Here is a 23020-nt window from a genome sequence, read left to right as displayed (position 1 = left end):
CCTGCTCTCAGTAGATGGTCGACAGTAAGTTATTAATGAAGTTTCAGATCTTTGTTTTTCTAGCCAATTTTTTTTTTTAGGCTAGTCTTTAAGCTTATTTTTAGTGTCACATAAACACACTGTGCGTCCTGCTCGTCTCCCCACACAATTAAGTTCTAACAAATTGTTTATGTTACCGAATAGAATTAGGTTATTTTGAGAAAAAACACTGACAATCTCTGTACTTTTGATTAGTAAATAAAAGTTCACACAATTAAACGAATTACAGATTTTTAGAACATTTTCCAAACACTTCTCAAACGAGGTAAAAAATAAGAGTGAAACTAAATACTGACTGGTTAATGATGGCCGTGTATGCGTTTTTGTCCTCTTCAATGATGGAGACGATGAGTGTGATGAGTTTGGGCCAGAACTCCAGATTCTGAATACTTGGTCCCTGCTCTTCTGGCTGGCTCTCCTCTTTCTTCTCCTCTTCCTCCTCCTCGTCCTCCTCATCATCGTCTTCTTCCTCATCTCCATCAGCTTTTTCCTTCTTCTTTTTCTTCTCTGGCTCAGGCTGCACAAAGAATAACTCTGGTGAAGCCTTTAAATAATTAAAAATGCTATGCAAGTATAAACTGTTTGCATACTCATACAGGTTGCACTGTATGGTAGCTCATGATTCAAATGTAAACGGTGGCGGTGATATTCAAGCTACAAACTTTCTCAACTCGCTTCTGTTTCACCATGCAAAATGATTCCCAGGTAGTTATTGTGAGACTGTCGCCACCAAAAAAAACCCAAGTTAAAACTGTAAAACTTTTCGACCTCAGCATCAATGTGATAGGAATCAATAATGAAGCAGAAATGAACAAATATTACATTATTAATGCTGAGAAGAATCGGTGGAAACTCACCGGTTGTACGGCAGTCTGGAACTGACGGCTGAAGAGCTCCAGACAGTTGTTGAAGATGTACTCGTAGGTGGAGTTCAGGCAGGCTTTCACGCAATCTCGCACCACATTCGCTGCCCTGGGAGGACTCTGCAGCTCCAAGACCTGGACAAGGACAAGGACAAGGACAGCCCATTGGAGTGAAAAACACCACTGAGAAACACAGATATTCATGCAGTCATGCTTTTTTCATAATGCATTAACAGGTAAGTTTTCTAACAGGTAGAGCTGATGACACCCAGCGCCACCTGTCCACCAAAACCTAACTCTACCCTCCCACCAACCTCCCTCTCCAATTGCCTTTGTGAAATCAAATTCTGGTTCTTTTGCAACGTTCTGAAATTAAACAGTGATAAAACCAAGGTTCACCTCATTAGCACCAAATCCACCATATCAAAACTTGACAGAATTTGATTGTCATCTTTGATAGCACATAATATTCAAAGCACACATCAGTAATGTTAACTTCCGGCCCTGATTATGACTTTACACACTATTAACTTGTTTATTTATGTATTGCTTTCTGTTTCTACCTTCATTCTGAAGAAGGTGATGCTTGTGAGAAGATCCACTGTTGACTTCAGGTCATGGAGGCGATCCTTGCTGCTGGCTGGGAAGTTATTCTGCATGAGAAACACAAACATGCAAAGGGTAATTAATATTTCAGTAAACAAAGCAAAGTGCATTTTCCCCTTTTCAATGATGTCAATGGTTTTTAATTTTACGATGTTGGGTTCCTAATTTATGCATATTATTATTATATTATGCAAAATGTATTACAACCACACTTTTATAATTAATGAAATAATGAGAGAGGAGTGAGATTTTGACAAAAAAAAAGCATGGAAACTGTGAAAAGAACCATGGCATGTTTTGGACTTTGGGAGGAAACAGGAGAACCTGGCGAAAACCCACACACACAAAGGGAGAACATGCAAACTCCATGGAGAAAGGCCTTCATTCAGACCGGGGTCGTGAACCTGGGTCATTTTTCTGCTTGCCACCACACTTTTTCTCCCCAAACAAAAAGGCACAAATTGTCATGTTACTGGACTGAAGCTACATGTCTGCATGTGGTAAAGAAAAGTGGACACTCACTCTGTACATGGAGAGGTCTATACGCAGGGAGTTATGAAGTTGATCCAGAAGCTTCACAAAACGATCTCTCTGTTTGAAGGAGGAAAGAAAGCAAAGAGAATTTGTTCAGATTCTTGCAATTCCTTTGTCTAGACAAATGGGAAAATAAAGACATGAGCAATTTGCAGCTTCTGTATGAACAAATGTGTTGCCGAAGGAAAGGGCAAACTCAAATGGTGCTTAAAAAAAATAAAAATATACATGTATGGATGGATGTATATATATATATATATATATAATCTGCAAGTTTTTTCACATCAAGCAAGTTTTTAATGAAAATAAAGTGCACATAATTTAAATGCCAGCACGGATAATTTCAAACATAAGGAGAAGAGGTGCACTGTTAAAATGCCTCAAACACAAAGTGAGACAAAGTGTTGCGCTTTTTTAATCAAATAGGTTTTTCCGTTTACATTCATCAGACATAGTTAGTTCCTGAAACAACTTGCTCGACAATAAAACAAAAAAATGAAATGAAAAGGGAAAAAAAGCTACTGCATTTTGTTCAGTGTGTTCCAACTCTTTTGATCTCTACACGGGCTGTAGGCAAAGAAATGTGCTCAAATATGCTGAAACATGATTTGTCAAACTACAACCTAACGTCTATATACTATCGAGAAAAATGTGACACACACTTAACACTCAACAGTCAATGTCTCTTACTTAATTCTGTATATAAAAACAATTTATTTTATTCTCATGGTGTAATTGATGTTCTACAGTGTACTGGTCCCAGATTTGATTTTACTATTTCAAATTGCCTCGCCCAAAAAAACAAGGGATTAGCAGGAAACATACATAGCCATATCAGCAAAAGAACAATAAAGCAGATTCTGGCTAGTAGGAGAAACTTGGGCTCAGTGTCTTGCTCAAATTCATGGGGACACATGGAGAGGAGGAGCCACGGGTGAAGCCAACAAGCTCTACCACCACAAACTATAACAAGTATAGTGATAGCCCTGTTCTTTTTCATGTATTCCTCACATATGTTATGTCAATAAAGCAATCTGAAATCAGAAGATTGAGGAGAAGTGAGAGTCAAAAATAATAGAGAAAATGAGAGGGGGAGAAGAAAGATGAGCAAAGTTTCCAGCCTCATTAAAAACTTTGCTATATCTAAAAGCTAATGACACGACAGTGAAACCCAAAATGTTTTTTTTTTGATTACATAACATTGGGAAAGTTTCTTTGGATATCTGTCTTTCGCTTCTTTAGCAAAGCAGCTTGTGCATGTTAGTTGGGTTTCCCTTTGTTTTTTATCTGTGGATCAAGGAATAAATAACGGCCAACATTATAACTGGCGCCAAAGCCCAATGAAAAAAAGAGCCAAATTTTAATCAATCCCTTAAAAGTTTGTTTTGTTTGCGTGTTTGTGCGAGTCCCATGGTGGCAGGAACACTGCAAACAGACAGCAGTTACGTAACAGAAAGTAAAGACACTGAAGTGTGTTAGAGCTTTCCAAGTCACGACAGAGAGGAATGGAGAAATCCCCCTGAATCTAATACCGGAGGCGGATTCTAACCTTAAATAAATTACAATAAAATAATTGGTTGCCTATATTCTATTTATTCTGTCACTGTGAGCAAACCCTTTAAAAATGTCATAACCTTTATTCAAGACACTGGAATTGAGGGAGGCCATCATTTTTAATGATGCTGAACAGCAACAGGATTATTGAAAACACTGGCAGAAAGTGATGGTTATTAAGAAAACACCATCAAATGGTACACAAAAGTTAAGTTTGGATCGATTTGTAGGAATTGCCAAGACTCTGCTGCACTCATAAATACCAAAAACCTAATTCTAAATGTTACCAACACAATTATCACATTATCACATTACACATTATCTGTAATTTATACTGCAAACATTTTTTTTGCAAAACAATCTCAATATATCGATGAGTCACACTGCTACAAAGGATGACACATCCCTTGGATTTTGCATATAACAAAACACTGAATTTTACAATGACATGCATTAAGAATGTGGATTTCTAGCATCTCTCCAAAACCTGATCCACTCTTCAAAGTCCTTTTTTACGATGGTACTTTTCCTCTAGTGCCACCATATTTGTATTAAATCTCATTTTTATTTATCCAGCCCCATGCCAATTGCCGATGGCTATGAATCATAGTGACTATGCAGCAGCATCAGGTAACAGGAGTGTGACCAGTAAATGATTGTGTTTCACAGATGCACTTTCATTCTGCTGCTGAAATAATTTAATAAAACAAAAGGAAGCTCTGAAATTAAAGCACATTTACAGCACAAACCAGCACATTACACAACACATCGGACTGCAAAAATTGCCCTGCAGCTACGGAGTCAGTATTAAAATCCACTATTGTACCTTTTTCCCCACTTAGGTACAATCACATTTGAGGAAAATAAAAAATGGGCAGATAAGTAAAGAAAAAGGTAAATCACAACTTATAATGAAAGGGATTTTCCATAAGAGGATAAATCAGGTCTGTCAATATCAAAAGAATTAGATTTTACACTTATAAGTTGAGTCCATCACTTGTGCTACTGCAAAAACTGTTTTGTTTTTATTGTTATATGCTTGTATGTAAGCACAATTGTTATATTTCATAAATATACGGTATGTCTACATCATACAGAAACATGTGTATGATGTACAATCTTGTATTTTTTTGGATAAACAAACTCCACACAATTGTTCTTGCTGTGAGTATGAAAGATAATAAACTCAACCCTCTAACGTGTGAATAGGTGTAAAAGTGAAGTGGCATTGCCAAAAGGAAGCAAACTGTGTGCACCCAGTAAATGTTACACTGGAGACTGATTAGTGTTAAAAAAACAACCCAAAAAATATAAAGTTTGCTCCCACTGCCATTTTTCTACTGATGCAACAGCTTCTCCACTCAGAAACAGGAGGGAGGTGTGAGATGCAGGGATGTCTGTCTTCTTGCACAAAGGCACACACACACTCGAGGGTGGAGTGGAGGAGACGATGAGATGGGAGGGAAAGAAATGCATTTCTACAGCTCCAGAAATCCCCCTTCTCACCATGGTAACAGGTACATTAAAACTGGCTCATTATTTACAGGGAAACAAAACTGACAAAGAAAACAAAGGAGAAGGATGCATTTAAGGAGCAGTTAAATAGAAAAAGTCAAGCGAATGGACACTATCGGTAAAGCAGACAATTAACAACTACCTGTTGTCTGTGTTGTTCCCTCAACAGAACAACTTTAATTATAAAATACTGAATTTGTGTTTTTCTTTGTGAAAGAAAACACATGGATAAAAGGTAGTTAATAATATCTTCATCATTTAAAAAATGTATTTTTAACAGCAGATTAACATCGAGTTAATTCTAAACAACAAGTAAAATACTGACCCCTAAATGACTTGAAAGAAGATTTGTGGTTAATTTCAGTTGACTATGACTTAAATGTTTCATAGGTGGTCAGCTGGGACTGACCTTTAACCCCTAAAGAATAACATAATAATTAATAACTGTCTTTTAATATCTTTAATAGCTATCTGTAGATGTATGAGTTGTTATTGGATGTGCTTTCCCACATTTCATTAGTGAGTAAAAAAATCCATAGAGCTCCGTCTGTCAAAAATGTATTTAGTTTAGGGTAATTTGTGTTCTTTCTGGACTATTTCACTCGATAACTCCTGATTGATACATTAACTCCTGTCAAGTCATTCAAATGTGACTGATGATCTCTGTCATAAAAATTGGAAAGGAGATTTGATAAAACATTTGATTCCGGATTACTCGGATATCTACATCAAAAATGACTAAATTCAGTCAAATTTAATGACCAAATCAAGCAGAGCTTTTTACCAAGCTTTCAATCCATTAAGGAGCCACATGCACTGTTGTCGAGTCGCCCATAGTGACAGTAAGTCTGTCTCCATCCCTTGACCATTAAAGTGAGAGCATGCTGCCTGCAGTCACTCGTTTATCACTGGAGAATGAGTGCGACCAGTAGGAGAAATTGACGCTGTTGGCGTACATCCCAGGAGTCATTAAGCTCGGCCTCAAGCTGTCATTGTCCCACCCACCTGTGGGCTGAATTAAGGCCAGAGCTAAGTTAAGAGATGTTCTAAAGGTTTGACAGTGATAAAACATTAGCTTTTAATGAGGAAGATGATTAGCAGCAGAACACAACAACATGTACTGACTGTGTACAGGTTCGTTATCAAGGATGCTGATGTGACTCTAGCACATCAGTGTTACAACCTGATGACATGTCTTATCTCCATTCATCCATCTTCAAAGGTTTAGACTGGACAAAGAGCAAGTCTGGTTGCCTTTATCTAAACTGCTGAAGACACAATGACCCTGCATGATGACAGAACCTTCAGAGGTTCATCCATTCATCATCATAATCACTCATCCTATGAAGATCGTTGGGAGAGATGGAGTTTGGAGCAATATATACAGATCTACATGTAATTTAGATTCTCTAATTAGCCTAAACCCACTCTGTATTTCTTTGTGGGAGGAGTGTAATTGAAGAGCGAGGGAGGATATCAATATAATGTCAACTCGTATTTTATTAATTTACTTTTTTGTACTTTTCTGGTAACACTGTACAATGAGTCCCTAAAACTAATAATTTGATACATTTGTTTTAAATGTATTGTGTGACCTTTATCATTGGTTAAATAATATAACTACAATTTTATATTAGTATGGTGTAGGGACGTGAACAAGTGTTTTCTCTTTATCGGCAGGTTTAAGAAACTCAAATTTATGACATTTAAAGACCTTTCTTCAAGGCCACTTTAACATACTGTATCACTGTGTTTATTTTATTGACTCTCACTTACCCCAAAGTTGGAGGCGGCAAATCTGGCTGGAGCAGAGACATTGGTGGAGGCAGTGGGGTGGGCATAGAAGGCATTGATGTTAGCCAGCAGGGTACTCATCACTGCTGGAACCCCTGACAGCATGTACTTGGAGGACAGGCAGGAGAAATGGCTGAGGAGCAACAAAAAGGAGAAGGTTTAGAGATGGGAGAAAAACAGAAGCAGCTGAGCAAGGACGAAGGAAATGAAAAGATGGATATGGAGAGGTGTGGGAGGAGAGTGGGTTGGGATGGGCGGAAACAGGAAAAGTGAGAAAGTTTAAGAAGGAAACAAAGAGGTCAAGAAGAAGGAGGATGAGAATGAATGAAGAAAGATCAGAGAGAGGCAGAGGAAATAAATGACAAAGAAGAAAGAGAATGCAGGATCGAATGAGTGGAGAGAAAATGGTCAGACAAAACAGACATATGAAAGATTGAAAGCTTAAAGGAAAATTAACAAAATGTAAAATAGAAAACGAGGCTACAGATAATATCCTGTCTGGATTTCCTCAATCTTTGACATTTCTTAAAACTACTGTCAGTACATAAGTGGCCACATTAAGTTTCATAAGTCTATTCTACTTCTATTGCTAAAAATAAATCTGTAGGAGTTCACAATAGTCAAACGTAACCATCCAACATTGAAAATGCATGCTCGGCCATTAGCAATCAAGCTGCCTGACTAATGTGCCAATCACAGCTGCTGCTGATCCTTCACCACGCAGCTCCAATTAAATTTCCTGGATGTAGTCTGGACAAGTAATGCAGGAAACCAGGTCAGCACCATATGTTCATCCTTTCAATGGCGACACTTTGTTTTAAATATTACGTGCAGAATTAAAATTTTTTTTTTTTTTAATTATTTAAAAAATAATTAGCATTAGATGACGAGTTGCTATTGCAGGGGAATAATATACTGACAGGCTCCATAAAAACATACACTTTGCCAGAAGTTTGTTATAGTTTAGAAGCCAAATGTAGTGAGAGAAGTGGCTATAGTGCATGCATTTTCATTTGGCTGTGATTGGTTAATTTCATTATTGATTGGCTCATATCCCTATTTCCACAGAGACAGAGTCTGGGCCATTTCTGCCCACAGCTTTAATTTACTCAATGCTTTCCAGTATGATTATGTTATGTGATTGGGTTTCGTCTTCCAGCACAGAAAACAAATAAACATAGCTTGTCTTGATACTTTAAGGTCAAATTACAATATTATTAATGCAATTAAACCAGCGTGTGTTTGTGTGCGAGTGCTCACTGAAACTTTCTCTCCACCTGCGTACTAAGATCGAATCAGACAGTTAGGAAATGTCTGAATGTATGGGTCATCTTTCCTCATTAGATGAGATAAACTAATTTGCATTCTTTTTATAGTTCATGAAAACCCCGCCCTCCTCCCATCACTTAAACATACACACACTGGCCTGTAAATACTGTACACAATCACGCAAATATGAAGCATTTCCTGATTGGATTTAGTCACACATGCACACTTCTGACTGATGTCACCACAGCCTTCAGCCTTTTGAACGAACAGAAGTGCAGACTTGAACTTAACATATAAACATTGACACATACAGTACAGATTCATTCACAGATAAAACACTCACGTCATGGCCTGGTATATGGACTCGATGCCGTAGCGCATGGCAAATTCATCCACGATTTCCTGCTGCACTTCGTCAAAGTACACCTTCCACGCGTCATCTCCCTGAGCCCCTGGGATCCTCACCGCACCGCCTCCTTCTACATCAGTGAAGTAGTGGAACATATTCTGTGAAGACAAAGGGTTCAATATGTCAACATGCCCTCAAGCATGGAAACATCAAGGAGTTGAAATTTACAGAAACATCTAATATTGTAAAATGGTTATAACTAAAATCTGTCAGTGAACTAACTGACGGATAATAACAGTAAATTAAATTAATCAATTGTCGTAATATTTTATTTGATTTAATTAATCGATTATGAAAAACAGTATGGCCTTCTGCTTCTATAGTCTTGGCCTTGGCTCATTCTCAATTGTCTAGACTTTTACTGTGACAGGTGTACTGGGCATTTATTTTTACTAACCTCATGAAGGCATGTGTACTGAACATGGTATGGTGCCACTTTTTCCTCTCCCTCGATTTCCACACTGATCTGAAGACGAATTGCCCCAGACACTGCAGACTTGTCTGTTCTCTTCTCTGCAAGTGAAGACATGTATACACACACACACACACACACACACACACACACATAATGACTTGATACAGCACTCAGAATTCATCTCAAGTTGAACTTTGAATCTAAGATGACAGCTGAAAGACTGAGCGCTCCCACTTCTATACTCACACACAAACGGGCATCGCTCAAAATGACTACATACCCAGGTTGTACCAGACGTCCATCTCACCACTCAGCGTTCGGACCTCGATGATGCTCTGACCCAAGAAGTCGTCAGACTCCCTCTTCAGACGCTGCTTCACTCGTGACTTGATGTCATCGTCCTCGTCCCAAACACGCAGCTTGATGCGGTCGGATGAGTTGTGGCACTCGCTATAGTGGCAGGGGAGAGGAGGGTAAGTGATGGAGCAGCATATGTATGTCAGAAGCAAGAAAAAAAGCTTACACGTTACATATATAAAAAAAATACCTTTTAGTAAATTATCTCTAGAACCTTTGATCACAAAACAGAGTGACACCTTTTTTCTTTGTAACACCTCTGAAAGTTTAATAAAAAGCACTTACAAGCTAAACTTCTCCTCCCAAACTGGGTTGAGGTTGCCATAGATGGTCTTTGTTCTCTTCTTGGTTTTGCCAACTTGGATGGTGACATATGGGTCACTGGAGCCTGTCCTGTCCTTGGCCTGAAGACCCTGGGCACTGACGACTGACACAAACACACGTTGTGAGGTGAAAATGACAGAAAATTACATAAGAACAACAAACCAAACACCTACTCTCAAGCATTCTCTGTCTCTCTCTCTCTCTCTCTCTCTCTCTCTCTCTCTCTCTCTCTCTCTCACACACACACACACATATACACCAAAATAATATGAAATATCACCCACACAGTTATGCAAAACATCACAACACTGCTCCTGACTCACTGGAAGATGTTGACAAGCTCCATTTCTCATCAAAAAAACAAACAAAAGTCTTCTAATTCCATGTTTTACTATTCTAAATAGGGATGAGCAGATCCAATACTCAGTGTTGGCAACAGTCCAATATTGGTCAAAATCACTGGACAATATATGTCAAAAAATTAATATTGAGTAAATGCATAAGCACAAGTGACATGTGACACCACCATCATGTGACTGGAATGATGATGACTGCATACTGTACGTCTGTCACACTGCAGTATTCATGCCAGCAGAATCAATTCATTTTAAGCTAAAATAAGGAAAAGTAAAACTGTCTGGTGTATTTTTATTTGTGTAGAAGTTAAATAAGGAAACGATTGTTTAACTGAGTCCTGTGGTGGGTATTTTATTCCCCCTTCATAAACATCCTTCAGACTCATTAATGGTTGATATAACACACTTTTAATATAGATAATACAGATAATGCACTGTGTATAGTTGTATACTCACTACAACGGCATATTTGTGTGTCATATGTTGGGGTGAAGTTTATGTGATGTGATGCTTTATTACACAAATTACATTCCTAACAGAAAGATACATGTATTTGAATTAAACAGAAATGAAAATATTATTTATGGGACAATACTTTTTGTTAAACAGTTGGAGTTTTATGTTTTTTTAATGGCTGTGGCTTAGTGGTGCATGCACAGATGTCTTATTAACAGCTTGGTTGCTTAAAAGTGGTAAACAGACTGTATCAGACCAGTATTGGCATCATACACAGACAAATTCTATTGAAGCATCGTTAAGAATAAATGTCAACATGTTATTGTTTGAGTTTTTCTCTGTCAAGCTAAAAAGCAACAGAGAATAACAAAGCATTTTCTGTGAGGCAATGAAACAAACACAATCAATTGCTTGACAAAAACAATGATATTGACAGACAGAGATAAAAGTCAGATGAAGCGAGTATGGAGACATGTCTTTGAGGTTTGAGGTGAACTGAAGGACAGGTTCATTCCTGCCCATCACGTTGCACCTTAGTGATGAGTGTATCTATATTTGTAGCTGCACACCGTCACCACAGCTGAAGCAGCCTGAAGACAAAGAAACTGAGCAACATGTGCAAAGTGCACGTTATCTGCATCCCGTGGAGAGTTAATGGGCTAAAGTTCAACACAGGCTAAGTTGCAAAGTCACATTTGATGCAAACAAACATTTGCCAACTGTGAGGGCATATACTGCAGCCACAACAGGGTGTGTGTGTGTGTGTGTGTGTGTGTGTGTGTGTGTGTGTGGGTGACACATACAGTAAAGTGAAACCAAGCTGAATTAATATACTTAGTGGAAAAAAAAACTGACTTAATCAAGCTGATATTGCATAGTCATTTACCTTTATTTGATTACAATTTAACTTGGATATACTTTTTTCTTTTTTCTTTCCTTCCTCTATTATTGTAATGGTTGATTAAAAAGATAAAAATAATGTGATTTTTGGGAGCACTGGCTTGTGATAATGTGGGTATAGGAAACAGTATGAAAGTGTTTAAAATGTGTATGCTCTGGATAATTCAAACACCACAAGGTGACTGATTAAGGGAGTTTAAATACAAGTTGCCATGATTTTTGATTTTATTTTTAATTTAAAATTGAATTTAATACATGCAATTTAGAGATGATTTATGTTTACTTCTATACCATGTGCTGCCAAACCAAGCTGAAATCTACATTTGATTTTAGTAGTTCCAGTTGCACTGGAAGTTGGAGTCAAACTATGACATGAAAATAAAATATGAAATAGTGTCTCCACTGACTACTCAAATAGTTAAAGATAAAATTAAAGACAAATCTGTAATTTTTTAAAAAGGAAATTAGAAAACTTGTATATTTAGCAAAACATAAAACAAACTTGATATTTTTTTTAATCATGTGCACATTAGCGTAGTCCATGTTATAGCTAGTTTTGAATGGGAATTAGAGTAGACAACATATTCTCTTATGAGTCAATAGATTTTGAAAATAATTCTCAGTAGAGTGCCTCCTGTCAGTCCATCATCAAGTAACTTGACATAGTTAGATTCACATAAAAACCTGAGTTTGAGATAAAAGTACGTCTGATTGCATTTCACAAAAAGGGCCAAGACTGATTAATGCAAAATGAAAAAGAACTTATGTAAAAGTAAAAATGTGTCAGTCATTTCTCCTGTATTTACACTAATGTTCCATACCAAACCAGGTTGTTAGCTCTATGGCTTCAATCTGAGTCTATACTGTCCCTTTTATGAAAAACATTTTATTAGACATCAAAATGTCTCTGACAATTTGACTGTCATCAGCAGAAAAAGGAAAATAAGCACCTGAGTGTGAATTCATTTCAGCTCAACACCAGCTGAACGCCTGAGCCCGAGCCCATATCTCTTTAATTGCGCTCATCACTGGTGATTGAGGAGACAAGGTGTCACGGCTGCTATGGCAACAATGCTGCCACTATATGGTGTGAGGTGCCTGGTTGCTTTGGTAACAGCAGTTTTCACAGTTGTTGACAAACCACTCTATGGCATGTTCTTGAGGTTTATAGAAACTTTTGTGCCGATTGCTGTGACCATGTGGTCACAGTAAACATGTCTGGCTTTTCTTTAGCTGTCGGTATTCGTACATTGTTTTCTTATGCTATTAATGACATGTCTCAAAGGACCAGTGTGTGGGATTTTGTGACATTTGGTATCTTTTAAATATCTTTATCCTCGTGCTCGCCATCCAAATGTTCATGAGAAACTATGGTAGCCTTCAGGTAGTATAAAATCATTAAAAAAGTCCTCCATAGAGTCCATTCTAGGCTACTGTACAAACATGGCAGTACATCATAGTGAACTCTGTGGAAGAGCACACACTCGCTGTGTAAAATAAAGGGCTCAACATGACAGTTCTTAAAGTTAGAAGTAAGTAAGAAATTCTCTGGACATACCATTGATGGTGATCTTGGCTGACCACTTGGAGGTGCCATCCAGGACGTTCTGCTTGATGAACTTCATGTGCTGGGCGTGGATCATCTTGGAGATGTCAAACACCTTCCGGATCTCCTCGAAGATCTCCGGCTTGTTCCTCTCACGGATCTTCATCCTGTCCTTCATGGCCATGATGATGTGCTGCGTTCGGTCTTCAGCACCTGTCTTGGAGCTCTTCTCAGCTGCTCCTGAAGACCAGCCAGTACAAAAATCAGCAAATTAGTCCCTTATTAAATCTCACAATATTCCTTTGGTCATATTTTCCTTTCATTTTGGTGTTACTGTGTCCCCTTGTATCACTGACTTGAATCCTGAAATGCAGGATATTTGAAGAATATTTGGTTAAGATTTTAAGTTTACTCACTCTGGAGGCAGTCAGCATTCAGCAGCTCTTGGCATTTCTCGTGCACTTTGACCCCGCACTCAGCACAGCGCATGCCCTGCCGAGCAATTCCCCACAGCAAACCCTCACACTCATAGCAGTAGGTTGGTGTGGTGGCCGTCCAGACCTCAAAGTTGTGGGGTGTGGTGCAGGAGATGGGGTAGATCAGAGCCTGAAGGGACTTTTTGTACACATGGTTTTTCTGTTGGAGGAAAGACAGATGATGAAAGATCGATGTATGAAGGTCACGCACAGAGTGAAAATGTGTGAGGAGTTAACAGGAGATGAAAGTGGAGAAACACAAAAGTAGGACACGAACGAAACAAGAACAACCAAGCACAGAGAAAAAGTAGAGAAAATTTTCATACTGAAATGCACCAAAAAGAAAAGTGTCCGTGATATTATCTCTCTCCCATGTGCTTTTACTTCATTATATCACCTCTGATTCCTTATCACTATAAAGCATCGTTTTACTTTTTAGGTAATAAGACTTCCACAACAGTTGCTACCAGTGTTATTATCACCAAAAAAAACTGTTCTTCTTTTATTTTTAGTAACATTCAATGACCTACTTCAAGAACTTAATCTTATATTCTAATATAATGCAATCACCATCACAATTTGACACAGGTTGGTAACAAAATAAAAAATAAACCATAAAGAAATCACATCCAGTCAGATGCATCATGTCTTGCAGTTACTGCCTCTATTAAATCCTGAAGCTGACTCAGCATAATTCTGGCCCTGCACTACATTGGACATGACATATTAAAAAATGGCTGCAGAATAATGGCTATATTTAACAAGAAAAGTGTGACAAGATGAGTGTGTGTGTGTGAGTAAATGTAAATTTGGGTTTGTCTGCACCCAATTAGCTGGAATCGAAGTCTTCCAGCAACTAAAAAGTCACACATTTAGTGTGTGTGTGTGTGTGTGTGTGTGTGTGTGTGTGTGTGTGTGTGAACTTGTATTTGTTAGCTTTTTATGAACCTTTCTTGGATAAACACTGACCAAACCTTGCTCCAATAGAGGCAGATCCTCATTTCTGAGGAACTGGTTAAGTTTTGCGCTAAGATCTGGATCATGGTTAGATGAAGTTTAAAGTTAGGGATAAAGCTTTGTTTTTAGTGAAGAATCAATGCAGATTCCTTAAATGAATAGCCGTGCAGACCTCTGTGTGTGTGTATGTGTGTTTGGCGACTCACAAGCTCTTCATCTTTCAGCGAGGTCCGTGTGGCCAGTGTGTGGGCGAGTCCAGCTTTCCTGCACTGTATCATAGACTGGAGAGCAGAGAGGGGAAAATATTAGAAATGCATCAAAGATCCAAACAGCCACAGAAAAACAAAACTAAACAAAACAAAACACAGTGAAAGTGTACGAGAAGGCAATAAAACATTCAGGGACAATCAACGCTCTGTATAACATTGTGCTGTTTCAACTTTGAAGGTCAAGCAAACTTGAACTTGCTACAAAAACACACACAATTACATTGTTTTTCTCTTTGAAAACACATCACACACAGTTGGCTGATTCCCTCCTTGAGGACATAAAACACTCACTTTTCAATCACTTTTGCTAATGAATGCAATTAAGAGAGATAAAGCACTGAATCATTTTTGGTATTGGTATTTGCTTTCTTGTAGAGAAGATTGATTAGTCACATCTTTTTCTCTTAAACACGATGAAGCAACATTGTACTAGAATTCAGTTAAGTTTAACCAAAAAGAAAACTGATACATGTCTAGCCTGCCTGTGTCTAAAAGTAATGAAATCCAAACTTCCCAATTCCAGCAATGTATTATACCTTCCGTAATCATGCTTCAGCACATCCCATAGATCAGCCCATTTCTGCTTGTACAATCTTTTTTGTTTACGGATTTTTATAAAAGCGTTCATGAGTTTTAAATTTGCTGATACACAGATGTTGTTATTAGAAATGGCCAAGCAATCCTGATCCTCGGGGACCCACTGCCCTGCATGTTTTAGATGTTGCCCTGCTCCAACACACCTGATTCATAATGGTCAGCTCGTTATCAAGCTCTGCAAAAGCCTGGTAATTATCCATTCATTGGAATCAGGTGTGTCAGGTGTGAGCAGGGCAACATCAAAAACATGAGGAATAGGATTTGGAAACACTGTGCTAAAGCTACATTAGACAGACATTAGTTAAGCATCATATTAGTGTGATAATGGGATTAAGAAACTCATTTTCATGACATGGGAAATTTGAACACAACATGCTTGGCATTCAGATGGTTCAAGACTTGAGAACACTGTTGCTAGGCAAAGGCAACGTCAGCTGGTGTGCAGGTAAAGTTGACACAAGACAACAAATGAAAAGACATAAAAGGTCTGTTGTGTTTTTCTAAGACTTCTAATTCTGAAATGTTTACAAATGGAAATTGAAATATTAATGTAATCCTGGGTTTTTCCTTATAACTGAAAACAGTATAGTTTATATTTCCCATCTCTACACATGTGTAGAGGGATCTCACCTCCTCACCATTTTACTTCATATCACTCCATCACAACATTGCGCCCAATAAAATAGTTCCTGAGAAGACCATCAATTAAACAATGTCAACATTTTGACTTGGCCGACAAAGACGAATGAACAAAATAAATCTTGCAAAAATAAATCTCATCTTACATTAACTTCATTGGGTCAAAATATTTGGATATTTTAAACAGCCTTTCATCAATGTCCAGCAACAAGTGCATTTTTCATCCTACAGCAGCATTTTAAGCTTATATTAAACAGATTATCTATCTATTTATTTTTTGCTGCATTAATCACCTCAGCTGCTCTTAATTTACAGATACTGCATTCTAATGAAATGCAGCAATCATTTTATATTCATTTTATTTTTTTATGTATTGTCAAGTCAAGTTGAAATGACTGAGTAGAACATCAAACCTGACATAAAAATTTATAAAATCCATGGTCATGAAGTGTGAGTACAGACATTTGCAGTGTATCCAATGCAGTTTGCTGCATACTGCTACTGAGCCAGGTTTCTGTCACAGACAACCAATTCAATCTTACAGGACAAGATAAATCATTCAGAATAAAAGTTTCTTTGGATAATTATATAGCATTGATCAGGGGCCATTTTGAAAGGGAACAGGCCTATTATTTGAGGCGGAGGCTGCAGGACTGAGAATAAAGAGGACAGATTCTAAAGCCTAGTGTTCATTCACAGCCTCTGATATGCTTGAAATGTTAAAATGAGCAGCAATGTGGACAGTTACGACCAACCAAAAAATGTACAACATTCAAAACTGTTGCTCTATCACGGTTCCCTTACTGTCTGATGCCAACAAAATGTAACTTTTGCAATTATTAATTTCAACTAAGATTTATGTCCATGTCCATTCTGATTAGGCAAACTGGTCTCACAAAACATATGTACCCACACAGCTAAACTGCAGATTACATTTGTTTCTGACAAACCTATGGTGGTGTAGATTGCAAGCATTTGAAGGAAAACTGTGAGGAGGAGGAGGAAGAGGAGATGGTGGATATATGTAACAGGTAACAGCGTCTGGTTCCACCTCAATTGTCAAAAGATTTGTCGTGAATTACTGACTGACTGACTTTTTGCACACACACCAATTAGTGATAGTGAATTTTGTCCTCAGCATTTAACCCATCCCACTGCAGGAGCAGTGCCCAGGAAGCAAAATGGGGGATTGGGTGCCTTGCTCAGGGGCACCCCCAGCTATTGGTTGCCCGTAATGCACAGTAACATAATATTTTGGCTCAGAAAACACATTAGCCGTATTTAGCCTAAATGAGAATGCAAATTTGTCATGTCATTTTTAGAAAACAAGATTGGATTACCAGGATTAGATTAAAGACTGAACTACACCTTAATTCAATAAAAAGCACATCCTGTGATTTTGAAGTGGATACACGTTTAGCAGTGTCTCTCCAGGGTATATTGTATTTAATAAAAAAAACATTTCAATTTGAGCTCTGGACAGTCTGAACACTGGTCGTCTCATCATTTCAATGTAATAGCTACATGAAAACACCCTTTTACTTCTCAAGAGAAGAAATCAACATGCAGTTGAAGCTGGGATAGGCTTTTGCAAAGCTGGGAGCCATGCATCAGTAAGTTCTGAAGTTTCCATGTGTGGCAGCAGCGCATGTTGAAAATGTCCAAAATGTACTTTTACAGGAGCAGGGGAAAAATGAAAATGCAAACCAATGATACGAAGCACAGAAATGGTCAGCTTTCATAAAAACAACAAACATCTTCACACGTTTTTTTCTAGTGAGTGATTCAAATGTTATCTATACAAATGTCTGTATCTTAATTGTTTGCAAAAATGGAGGCATTTTCACCCAGACTTGTGCTGTTGAAAGTGACATTTACTGTGGGAGATGCGCTCAAATCAGAGGAGAAACTCAGGCTCAGATGACAGAGCTCAGCCAGTGGAATTGCACCTCAGCCCCTCTCAAGTACTTCAAAGTAGATTCATCAGCATTTGTTTGTAGAGGCAGGTGTGGTTGATATAATCACAACAACACGAGTCTGTTAATTAAAGGACCCTTGCTAAAACATCAATCACCGATAAAGCCTCTCGTTAAGCATCAATTCGCCAAGGAGAAAGAGAAAGCTTTCAAAATAAGGAATAGATTTTTTCTTGTGCAAGTGAACAATGACACATATTTGTTGAAAATGTGTACTTGCTGTAACCACAAATAAGAACCCTTCACACTCATCAAAGTGCTTTGCAACAAACAGGACCATTGGAGAGGCAAATACAAAGTCAGTCTAACAAATGCTGAAACACAGCAGGTAAATTCTCATGTCTCTGTTACTCACCATAGCCTGAAGGCCAACGAGAGGATAGAGACAATGTGTGCAAGGAAAAAGAACATAAGAAGACAGAAAATGTTAGAGACAAACAAACCGGTTCCCCCTCTGAGAGGATGAGCAGCTTTCACCTTGCAGGAGAGAAAGAAATGCATGAGAGTTATTACACAGTAAGGGCCACTTTAAGAATGTATCTTGTATGTAGCCCGCAAGTAATAATTACATTACATTACATGTCATTTAGCAGACGCTTTTATCCAAAGCAACTTACAATAAGTGCATTTAAACATTTGGGTACAAATAAGAGCTAAAAGTAAGAAAGAGCTTCAAGTAAGCCAAACTATGAAGTGCTAGTCATAAGTGCGATGTATAAGTTGTTTTTTTTGGGGTTTTTTTCGTCGTCGTCGCCGTCGTCTTAGTCAAGGTAGAGTCGGAAGAAATGTGTTTTTAGTCGGCGGTGGAAGATGTGGAGGCTTTCGGAAATAATTCTTGAAGGATCAAATTAGTTCATGTAGATCATCATGTAGATTTGTATTAATATGAAGAACAAAATAGAAATGTATTGATTGATCTAATGATCTGTTTCAACCCACACTTATTTGTTTTATAGGTAATATAATATATTACATAAATACTCAACAAAAGGTGGACTTTGAGTTAAGAAGTAGATATGGGTTTGGTTTGCTTAGATTTTTTTGACTTTCATTTTTTTATTTATTTCATATTGTTGGTTATACCAGTATATATACTGGTACTGCAACCCCGATGTGCATCATAATTTGAATATTCATCATTATTAATTTGCTCTGCTAACTGTGTAAAATCTAGTTAAATTTAGTCCCATTAAATGGGTGCGATACTAACATGTTACATACTTAGAGTATACATGTTAGTGACACATGACACCATCAACCTAGTACTTTATGCTGGTCCTTATATCTAATCCTCTAAATGTAACACATGCATGCACAAAACAAACCTTTTTTAATTAGGTGAAGGTTAAGTTACCACATAGTGTGATGTATACTCACCAGTTCACTGACAAGGGGAATGGGCCTCCTCTTGCGGAGGTCTGGCATGCTGTCAATGCCAAATGGTGTATTTCCCCTGTACACACACACATAAACACACACCAAATCCTAATGTGATATCACACAATACACAATAATGACTACTATTAATTGTTAATACACAACCTTCTCTTATTCCCTCAAATTTTTATCTTAAAAACACACACACGCATGCATCCTTAAAAGTGTTTACTGACCCTGGCTTGGCCCATGGGTGCTTGTTGGGGTCACCATCTTGATCTCTGCCCTGAAAAAGGATCGTCACAGGTCACACATTTAGCCATATGAAATCTGACAGCCTCTCAGTTGTATGACACTTAAGCATGCACACACACACACACATTGAAGAACACTGGAAATGAACTGGGTTGGTTGAGTTTCAGCACTGCATGCCAAAGACAGCATTTCAATCAATTATATTGTCCTCATATGTGTATGAGCCTCATAAATCTGGTTTCACCTTGTAAACACCCGCCAAACCAAACATACTCACAGTAAACACACCAGGTATTGACTTGTGCTTCTTAACAGTGGAGCAAAGGAAACAGCTAGTAAATAAAATTGACTGTCATAACAGTGACAGCAGCACAAAACACAAGGTAGAGTCTTAACATTTATATTAAGTCAGTTCTTTGTCCTAATCCACAGTGACCAATTCCTGAAAGGCATTTTTATATGTATGACTGGAACATTGTTGTTAATAGGTCAAAGGTGCTCTATTGCTTAACTTTTATTGGCATTGAATTGATATGCAGTGGTTTGGGGAGACATTTTCCAAGTAAAAACCAAAATAATACAGTTAAAATAAAAGAAAATTAAGAGAAACACCAGGATGAAAAACTGTTGAAAGAATATACATTCCTTAACATACAATTGCACAAAAGGGGCGACATGAAAGGTTTATAATGTTAATGTGAGAGACGCCACAAAAAAGGTAACCTGATCTCCTTCTTGGCTTCCATCTGTAAAACAGCACAAGAGAAAAAGAAAAACCGTCATGGGCTATTTTGACTCATCATGACGAATAACAAGACATACCAGATTATTAATTTTGCTATACAGGCCTGGGTAATGCTAAAAGCAGTGGCGGCTCTGCGTTTTCAGATAGATGGGGTCTGAAGCCATAAATGTGTCATTAACATGTATAATTTATCGTGAAAATGATACTTAATATTTCCCTTGTCCTTCCTCTTTAATGTCAGGCTTGCTTTCCATGGAGGTAATTAATGTTTTCTAATTTAGCAAATGGTTACTGCAAGGAGCCTCAGAATGGAGTAAGAGACTCATGAGTAGCAGGTGATACATTTCTCTCCAGGGTGGCGTAAAATTAAAGGTAACGACAGAGAACATTTGGTACAGAAAACACTCAATGGACCTTTTGGTAGGGGGCCTTATTCATAACTGTGTGGTTAATGTACTTAAATATAGCAACACTCAACCCTTATATTAGTTTACAAATTGCACAGCAACTGTGACATATCAAAGACTTGTGAGAGGCATGGACTCGGCTTGTTTTCTCACATTTTTGAGAAAACAAGCCAAATCTTTTATTTCCCCAGGTATAATCATAGAACAAACAAGGAGAGAAATCTGGATAAATAAGAACAATAATAAAAAAAAGGAAAAAAAAAGATCACTACTTGCTATTAGCTTGAGGGCTGTTTACAAACAAAACAGATATAAAATAAAGATGAATTCATTAATTAGGGACTCAAAATTAAGCAATAAATAATTTACAAAAAAAAACAAAAGACAAACTGCATTCCATGAGCTAAAAGATGATTTCAAAATTACTACCTGGTCCAAAGTATTCCTGAGAGATGGTGGACATGGTCATACTGGTCAGGTTGCGTCTGGTCTCCCTCTTCTCCCTCAGAATTTGCTGGAAGCTCCTCAGGCACTTAAGCCTGCGTTCATCTATTTGACTTAACTCCACAGGTGGCTCTACAGAATCTTCATTTAATTTTTCCTCGGAGGCCACAGCTACCTGCTTTGCTGTGGGCACCTTAATTTCTCCCTGTTCTTCTGGTGCTCTAGGTATATCATCTGAGAGGGAGTATGAGAGTGACTCTGCAGTGGTACATTGTGAAATCTGGGCTTTTCCACTCAGATCTGCAGGACCATCTGCTCGACCTTCAGCAGGACCTTCTGCAAGTTGTTCTGCAAGACCATCCGGTGGAGCCATTGCTGCAGCACCAGTGGAATATGGGTCAATACAGACTGTTTCTTCGAAGCATTGGGGAAGGTGTTTGGAGGTGTCCATAGACTCTAAGTTAAGGCCATTGGGGGCTTCTTCAAAAACGAGAGCCATGGAGAAATTATCTGTTTTGTCTAGAGTATTGTTTCTGCTCAATCCCCCAGCAGCATGACTAATATCAACCACATGACCTTTTTGGGGTTTGCCGGATGTTTGCTCATTAGGTATTTGATCGAAATCATAGGTAGAAGGCTTTGTGGGCAACCGAGCTGCAGGTAGGTCAGAGGGCATTGATAATTCAAAGTCTGTTTCATCCTCAAGATTCTGAGCTCCAGGTACATCAATTTTCCGGAGTGCACCCCGCAAGGCAGAACTAAAATCAAGTACAGCTCGGCCTATGCGCTTGGCAGTGAGACCACCAGCTTGTAAATCTGTACTGCCAGGGGGAGGTAGCCAGTTTTCAGTTTCAGACTCTTGAATGAATGGCACATTCACACCATCTACAGTGGTACATAAGTATGAATCAGCCCATGTGACTCCTGAAGACTCCTCAAAAGCTAAATACATCTCCTGATCATCTTGACATTCTGTTGTGAAGCTCAGATTATTTGATTGCTTATAGTTAAAACCATCTGCTTCTCCATCATGTCCATCAACTGAATGGTAACCAGAACTTTGGGGGTAGGAAAAATCAGCAGCACACTCATATCCTGAAATGTGTTTTTTAAGGTTGGTGTCTGTAGGAACATGAATCCCAGACTGGGTTTGAGACCTTCGTCGCCGCGGCTGCCACTCTTCCCTGCTGGAAGTGCTGGCGGGTGAGTTGTAAAGTTTACTCGAGCGAACAGAGGGGTGTTCTGAGCTTCCTGTTGAGCTTTTCCCTGATTTCCCATATCCTCTCAATCGACTGTACTGATCCCAGCTACCAGCTCCTTCACAACAGGGAGGGTTCTGATGTTCATGACCCCCAAGATGTCTATCCCTGAGATAAGTTTCCCTATGCCAGACAGATTCCCCTGTGGCACTGTGCGGTGGTCCACTTTTTGTCCAATGTTCCTCCCTTTCAACAGGTCTTTGCTGTTTTCTCTCATTACTCGGTAATGGTCTATCTAAATCTGACTCAGACTTTGAACTATGACCTGAAGACAAGGAGCTGGTGCTTTGACAGTCATTGCCGTCCCGTCTTTCAAGGTAGCCAAAACTGAGGTTTGCTGCCAAAGTACTTACTGGGATATCTGAGCTGTGCTCAGAAGTATCCTCGGGTTCATCCAGTTCCTGATTATCCACTGATTCAGCAATTGGAGAAACAGCAGACTCTTCAGCCCTTGGTAGCAGTAATTCTCCATGGATGCTATGGCGCTCCTTGCAGACTTGGGGGCAAAAACTAGCATCAGACTTTGGTATTGCACTCCCTAAACTGCCATAGGCACTAACAGGTCTTCTAGGAGAGGATGATCCATCTTTGCATCCTGCCCCTGACCAGGTATCTGCATGTACCCCTGAGCCAGCCTTGTTAGAACGAATACCCTCGATTTCCAACAATACAGCATCTACAC

At 38.5% G+C, this 23020-nt stretch overlaps 1 protein-coding gene across 1 annotated transcript in view; it reads right to left on the bottom strand.

Moving 5' to 3' along the window:
• LOC131463829 (uncharacterized) overlaps positions 1 to 23020 on the bottom strand; it is a 136821-nt gene that overhangs the window by 29160 nt on the left and 84641 nt on the right. Inside the window, exons 16-30 of the mRNA XM_058635881.1 lie at positions 19465 to 19514; positions 19229 to 19304; positions 18207 to 18212; positions 14577 to 14651; positions 13354 to 13573; positions 12950 to 13177; positions 9641 to 9782; positions 9279 to 9448; positions 8981 to 9096; positions 8518 to 8681; positions 6888 to 7038; positions 2031 to 2099; positions 1466 to 1555; positions 897 to 1037; positions 336 to 556 (exon numbers count right to left, since the gene is read on the bottom strand). Of these exons, the coding sequence (XP_058491864.1) occupies positions 336 to 556; positions 897 to 1037; positions 1466 to 1555; positions 2031 to 2099; positions 6888 to 7038; positions 8518 to 8681; positions 8981 to 9096; positions 9279 to 9448; positions 9641 to 9782; positions 12950 to 13177; positions 13354 to 13573; positions 14577 to 14651; positions 18207 to 18212; positions 19229 to 19304; positions 19465 to 19514 (1919 nt within the window). The remainder of the gene's footprint in view (positions 1 to 335; positions 557 to 896; positions 1038 to 1465; positions 1556 to 2030; positions 2100 to 6887; positions 7039 to 8517; positions 8682 to 8980; positions 9097 to 9278; positions 9449 to 9640; positions 9783 to 12949; positions 13178 to 13353; positions 13574 to 14576; positions 14652 to 18206; positions 18213 to 19228; positions 19305 to 19464; positions 19515 to 23020) is intronic.

The sequence above is a fragment of the Solea solea genome, chromosome 8, assembly GCF_958295425.1.
Source record: "Solea solea chromosome 8, fSolSol10.1, whole genome shotgun sequence".
Lineage (NCBI taxonomy): Eukaryota > Metazoa > Chordata > Actinopteri > Pleuronectiformes > Soleidae > Solea > Solea solea.
Note: the sequence above shows the minus strand (reverse complement) of the source record. Positions and strands in the feature narration are given on the sequence as shown.